The following is a 6,887-nucleotide window of genomic DNA, read 5'->3' as shown; positions in this document are numbered from 1 at the left end:
TCGATGACTCAGGTCAGGGGCCCCAGAGCTGCCAAGATGGCTTCCTTTCGTCTGATTTTCCTGGTCACGGCAAAGCGGTACTAGGTGAGGGCGGCAGAAAGGGCTTCAAACGAGCTATCACGGTGAAAGGAAGCTCTGAAAAGAAAGGAGAGGGCCGGGGGCAGGACCCCGAGAGCTAAGCGCCATGTCCTTGTCCCCCTCCTCCGCCTCTCAGGGTCAGGGCTGACCCAGGGCGCGTGACCCTGCGGCTCCCCTCCCCCCAGTGTGACTGCCCAGCGGCTTCTGCTTCCTCTTCCCGCCTGCAGTTTCCTCTTTCCCCTTCAGAGCAGGATGGGGAGCACCTTCCCAGGCCCCACGGACTGGTCCAGAAGGCAGCCAGGGTTTGGATGGTCTATCAGTGGTCGGCAAACTGCGGCTTGCGAGCCATACGCGGCTCTTTGGCCCCTTGAGTGTGGCTCTTCCACAAAATACCGACTTCTGCGCATGGGCCACGAAGTTTCATTCGCACTGTACATGGTATTTTGTGGAAGAGCCAAACTCAAGGGGCCAAAGAGTTGCATGTGGCTCTCGAGCCGCGGTTTGCCGACCACGGGTCTAAGTGGTTGGCCGAGGCCTTGTTCCTTTCAGTCACGCTGCGCCAGTGGGCACCGAGGTCGGACTGGGCTGTCTGAGTCACACCAGAACTGGGGACACACAAGAGGTGGAGGCCCTGAAATCCCTGATCCCCCATCTGATTACCCCACATTGGTGTTTGTGGGGGAGCGGGAGTGGCTGAGTGACTGGTCTTGTTTTGGCCTCTGGCTCATGCCTGGTCCCCTGGATCCTTCATGCTCAGGAGGAGTGGACGAGGGTGAGGCCTGGGGACCAGGGTGAGGCCTGGGGCGAGGCCTCCATGGAATCCCGAGAGGAAGGCCGTCACCTTAACCCCCTGAGCAGGACATAGCTCTGCCGTCCTCACCACGGTTCCCTCTGTGCTGTTCGCTTAGCCTTTCTTCAGGAGGACGGACCTAACAACTGTTGACCATCTCTTCCCAACCCTCTCAACCCTCCCACTCTTCCCAGCTTATTCCAGCTGCCTGAACAACACCTCCAGCCAGAGCTTAAGGCCGTGTCTTTTCATCCTGTCTGAATGCGCAGGGTTCCCCTATTTAGTTCCCTTCTCCAGGCAAAACAATCATGTTTCCTCTTCCCTGAAAAAGATATTACGTTACCTACTCATTCTTCTATAGAGTCCCGGGCTCCTCGGGCTCCTCGTGGCTACTAGCCGAGGTCTGCCTCCTGTGGGAAGGGTTTGCGGGGGGGGGCAAGCCCGGAGTGATCTTGGCCTCTCTGAGTAAGCACCCCGAGTCCCAGGAAGGGGAACAGTAGAGGACTCACTGGGCCGGCTCTCTGCTCCAGGAGGGTTCCATGTCCTCAGTGCCCGGAGGCCCTCCCAGACCTGGACTGTCCCTGTTCCATCCTGTGCACGGAAGGCCTGGCTCAGGACCCTGCCCTGTGGTGTCTGTCCCAGGCCGGCCTTTCTCTACGTGAAGTCTCCAGTGGCAGGGCAGGATTTGGCAGGGGGTGGAATGGTGGCACTGTCGCCACTGGCCTGGTTCTCACAGTGCCCAGCGCTCTATCCTCTTCAGGCCTGCAGAGTTCTAGAACAGGCACAGCCACGGACAGGCCACCCAGTCTATTTTCCCAGGGCAGGTGCCAATGGCACCTGCAGCCACAGCCAGGAGCCACGTTAGAAGCCCTAGCTGTCTAGTAGCAGCCCCTGTTAGGGCAGGGAGTGGTGGGATTGATTGAGGAGGGAGTGTAAGTCCCCACCGGCCTTACAGGGGAAAGGGACTGTCAGCATTGTGGATGCAGAGCCAGGAAGGGGGATGCAGGGAGTGGGGGTGACCGACTGGGTGGCCACTTGGGAAAGGGACCTCTTCCCACCATCTCCTAAGGCCAAGGTCCCTCTGCTCTGCTGTCCCTTGCTGTTTCCTGGACTGGTGGTGGGTCCTTTGGGTGGTGATAGATCCTTTGGTTTTTGTAGTTGTTTTTTTGTTTGTTTTTCTGTTGCTGCTTTGTGACAAGTTGGCTCTTATCTCAGAAGCATTCCCAGTGCAAAGTCATCCCATGGTCGATAAAGCCGTTACCATGCTCCCCCGAGAGGATACATTGGACTGTCTGCTAATCCTTGAGACAGCTGCCCGCCTCTCTATTGGACGGGGCTGCCCGGTACCCAGTGCCCGTACGGCAGGTGGGACTCCAAAAAGTGCCGCTTCTTCATCGCTTCTAGGCCTTGGGGCGAAGATCAAGTGTAAAACGTGCGGCTTCTTGCTAACAAAGCCGGCCCCAGTCTGGGGACCTCACCACCCAGGTGCATTGGTCCTGGGCCTTTGTGCCAGGCCAGCCTCACCTTTGTGCCAGGCTGCCACCCTCTGCCCTCACAGCCTCCCTGGGGCAGTGAGGTGGAGCCCAGCTGTGTGTGTTTGCCCCCTGCTCCTTCGGGCCTCTGGGTTCTGCAGGCAGGGCTTGTGGGAAGTGAAACCTGTGGTTGCCCACGCTGCAGGAGCGCGCCAGCTGTCTTTCCTGCGGGTTACTGTGAGTTTGGCAGCCTTGCCTCCGCTCAGCCCAGCCCTTAACCTGACAGATGTCCCCGGTCCCCTTTGAACTGGGGCACGTTGGCCTTTTTCTCAGAACAGTGGCCAAAGTGGAATGGAAAGAGGGTTGAGCTAAGAGGAGGCCTGGCTCCAGGCTCTGCCCAGCCAGCTGTGAGACTGAGCTCATCCCTCTGGCATGCAGAGCCCAGGCAGGAAGTCCCAGAGGGGGCCTGTGCCAGGTCCAGCATCACACCGCGCCATGGCGGGCCTCCTGCCCCTTCCAGGGCGGAGCTCTGCCTGTCGGGATGTCAGTGTGCACCTCTGCTGAGCCTCTGTGTCTGCTCCCAGGGCACGTGGCAGGCCCAGCAGGCCGAGTCTGCCCTGAACCATGGCAGGCTCCCCGTAGGCACTGGAACCTGCCCCCGGGCAAGGTGAGGGCACTGGCGGTTCCGCCAGCCCAGGTGTGAATACTGGGGGAGTGGGGCAGAAGAGGAGTCCTGGCCTCCAAGTCCCCATGTCCCAGGGAGTCCAGGGGCTGGAACGCCCCTCACCCGGAGGAGTGTGGTGCCAGGCCCACCCCAACTCACCTCCTGTAACAGGGCCGCATGGGGTGTTTCAGCCCCTCCAGCTCTTCTTCCTCATCTGAAAGTTTAAAATACCAGCAGCTGCCCAGCCGGTGTGGTTCAGTGGTTGAGCATCGACCACTGAGGTCACAGTTCAATTCCTGATCAGGGCACAGGCACAGGTTGCAGGCTTGATCTCCAGTGTGGGGCATGCAGGAGGCAGCCAATCAATGATTCTCTCTCATTGATGTTTCTACCTCTGCTTCTCCCTTTCTCTCTAAAATCAATAAAAATATATTAAAACATAAAAATAAAACACCAGCAGCTGTCCCGCTGGGTGTCAGGAACTCGTACGACCCTTCGTCGTTGGCACCACCTCACTCACCTGTCAGTGACCCTACGAGAAAGGTGCTGATCTCTGCTTTTCACATGAGCAAATGGGGGTGAGGGGTGAAGCCAGGTTTTGCCGGACTCCCCAGTCCTTGCTCTTTTTTTCCACAGAGACACAAACTCCCAGAGATGTAGCTCTGAGGGCTCCCTGTGCTGAAGTCGTGTGCCGGGGAGGGGCTGGCAGAATGGAAAAGGCAGTGAGGAAGCCTGCCCCGGGCTCCCCCCAAATAGTGCCCAGAGCAGAGCCTCGGGTGGTGTCCAGACCCCTCTGATCTAGAAAATGCCAGCCCCTTCCGTGCCTTCCCATCCCTGTCACCACATGGCCCCACATGACCTGTCCCCTGCCTCCTTCCAGCTTGGCTCAGTCCCGCCGTCCACACGCCCTGAGCCACCTGGAGTTCCCCAAACAGGCAGTGTCATTTCACGCTCTGCTTTTGCACATGCACTTCCCTGTCGCTGGACACGCTGCCTGCCCGGCTCTGGTCGACCTGGCCTCCCCCTGCTTGTTTTTGAGGAGTCAGCTAAGGCCTCGCCTCCCACCCAGCTGGCCCCGGCGCCCCTCCTGTGCCTCCTTGCTGTGCACGGCTGCCCGCCTGTGTCGCGATGTGGCCCCAATTCTGCATGTGCCCCCTGACCTGTGAGCACCCGAGGGCAGAGATCTCTGCTACCGTTTCTCTGGCATGTTGCTGGATCCCTACCCAGTGCCTGGCACGTGGTAGGCACACGTGTGGACGTGGGTGGGAGAATCAGATGTCAGAGTCGGCATCACCGTGTCCTGTGGTGGCAGAGTCCCTCCCCCGCGGTCCGGAGAGGAGTCCAGATGAGAAGTGCCTGGAGCGGGGAAGAAAGGACAGCAGGGACACGGCAGGAGAGCGCCCAGGAGGCTGTGTGGGTCCCTGCCCGGGGGGCAGGCCCTGGCGCTTGGGATGGAAGCAGCGTGGTGGTGGGGAGTGGGGGAGGGAGGAAAGGGCGGCTGGCCACCAAGCTGGACTGTTGAGCCCCGCACTGGCTCTGAGCAGCTCCTCAGAGGGCTCATGTGTCTGCCAAGTGGCAGCCTGGCTTCCCAGGCAGTACCAGGCTCCATCGCTGGCAAGGGCCTTCCTGCTGGGCCCGTCAGGGGAGAGCAGTCCGAGCCAGCGCCTCGGGGACCTTTCAGATCCAGGGGAGATGTGCTTTGTCACCAGGGTCAGTGGCAGCCAAGATAGGCTCCGCTGTAGCCCAGAGTTTTTTTTTTTTTTTAATATATTTTATTGATTTTTTACAGAGAGGAAAGGAGAGAGATAGAGAGCTAGAAACATCGATGAGAGAGAAACACCAATCAGCTGCCTCCTGCACACCCCCCACCGGGGATGTGCCCGCAACCAAGGCACACGCCCCTGACCGGAATCAAACCTGGGACCCTCCAGTCCTCAGGCTGACGCTCTATCCACTGAGCCAAACCGGTCCCGGCCAGCCCGGAGTCTTAATGGTGACACCACAGGGACCAGGGACCAGGGCGAGAGCAGTATTGGGTTCACCTCTCTTTGAGGCACATGTGGTTGGTGCTTATCCCCACGTGCAATTGATGCGGAAACCAGGGACTTGCATCTGATACACAGTCAGAGGCCTCACCCGAAGCTTTCAGCTTCTTCCTGAGCAGGCAGCCTCCCGGGCAGGGCGCTGGGTCGGGGCTACCTGTAGGGCTGCAGCTTTCTTCCATCCATCGCTCTCCAAAGGCCAGCTGGGCACCCTCTCCAAATTCCCCTCGGATTCCGCATGCCCCTGACTAGGAGTCATGAGCCATATGCCAACGGTGGAAACATTTCTGCTTGCTGATGCCAGTCACAATGACAGTCACCTTGGAGTAACGCCAGGCTCCCTGGAGAACTCACGCGCCCTTGGGAGCTGGGAGCTGGGGGGACCAGGTTGTAGGGGAACGTGAAGTCCAGGCTAGATGGTTGGAACTTCGTTCTCAGCAGAATGAAGAGCCCTGGAGAAGTGTAAGTGAGTAATGAATGAAGCGGGGCACGTGTACCTTCATCCTTTTAAGGGTGAATTGGGGCCCAGCTAGTGTGGCTCAGTGGTTGAGCATTGACCTATGAACCAGGAGGTCATGATTTGATTTCTGGTCAGGGCACATGCCTAGGTTTCGGGCTCGATCCACAGATGGGGGCATACAGGAGGCAACTGATCAATGATTCTCTCTCATCATTGATGTTTTGGTCTCTTTCTTCCTCTCTGAAATCAATAAAAAAATAGTTTTTAAAAAAAGATGAACTGGGGGCAGTGGAGAGAATGGAGACAGAGAACCCAGGCAGGAAGCGCGTGTCCAGGCATGCATAGAGGAGGGCCCGGGAGCCCCCCTAAATAAAGGCTCTGCCTAAATCCCCTTCGTGACACAGTTAGAAGTGAGTGTGGGTTTTGGAGGTAGATTCCCGGAAGGGCGGGTTGAGTCCCAGTGTCCAGCCCCTTAGGTTCATGGAGCTGAGGGATGCAAAGGGCTTCAGGTCCCTCGCAGCCTTCCCCCCTCCCACCCTCACCCCCACCATGAGATCTTTCATAGACCAGAGCTTCGGGTCTTTCTGAGTGCCTGACCCTTTCTCCCGGGCAGGGAGCCTTTGCAGCCCATTTTCCATGCGTCTCCTGACTCCAGCTGCTGACTCAGCTCAGCTGATCTCTGCTGGGGAAGCAGACAGTGACTCAGGGCACCGAGGCCCTTCCCAGGCCCCGCGGCCGGGCGTGCACGGAAACTTTACTGGTGTTTGGCTGAACCGTTCTTTCCATCCCAGACACAGCGCACGGGGTGAGGAGTGGGGGGTGAGGGGGCACATGTGATGTGTGAGCCACCGATGGAGAGAATGACCCTGCTGTCCAGGGGGAGGCGAGACTGGGACCAGGAAGAGCACGTGGTTCTGTCCGCAGCTTCCCCCTGGAGCTACATTTCCATGTATGGTCTGGGCTCTGCGGGGGCAAGCCGCAGGGGGCTAGTTCCGCCGTGCTCTGAGCTCACAGGGAGTATTGAGCTCACTGTGGAGATGGACCCTTCTCCCCTCTCGGCCTCCCATCCTCTCCTGTCACTTCTGGTATTTTAAACACGATTTTCGCTCCCTGCCCCCATCTCTCTCACACATGCATCCAGCCAGGCACCCTGACCTTAGTGAGGCTGAATGAGTGCAGAGGTGACGGAGGTGATAAGAGGCATACTGGGTGCTGGTGCTGAGCCAGTGCGGTTGGAAGCACTCAGAAGCGGGGGCCAGGAAGACAGGGCTCCCTGAGCACCCTGGCCTGGGCATCTGTCCCTGCTCTCCCTATGGCCTCTGCCCAAGACTCTTGTGTCCGGAGGGGGCCTGAAGGTAGAGTTGGTGGTGCTGAGGCCCGG

At 58.9% G+C, this 6,887-nt stretch overlaps 1 protein-coding gene across 1 annotated transcript in view; it reads left to right on the top strand.

Moving 5' to 3' along the window:
• The first annotated feature begins 2,835 nt into the window (after positions 1-2,835).
• Positions 2,836-6,887, top strand: part of SLC37A2 (solute carrier family 37 (glucose-6-phosphate transporter), member 2) — a 17,390-nt gene continuing 13,338 nt past the window's right edge. Inside the window, exons 1-2 of the mRNA XM_015571333.1 lie at positions 2,836-2,883; positions 2,925-2,978. Of these exons, the coding sequence (XP_015426819.1) occupies positions 2,836-2,883; positions 2,925-2,978 (102 nt within the window). The remainder of the gene's footprint in view (positions 2,884-2,924; positions 2,979-6,887) is intronic.

Source organism: Myotis davidii, unplaced genomic scaffold (genome assembly GCF_000327345.1).
Source record: "Myotis davidii unplaced genomic scaffold, ASM32734v1 scaffold148, whole genome shotgun sequence".
NCBI classification, from domain to species: domain Eukaryota; kingdom Metazoa; phylum Chordata; class Mammalia; order Chiroptera; family Vespertilionidae; genus Myotis; species Myotis davidii.
This window is presented reverse-complemented; position numbering and strand designations above follow the sequence as displayed.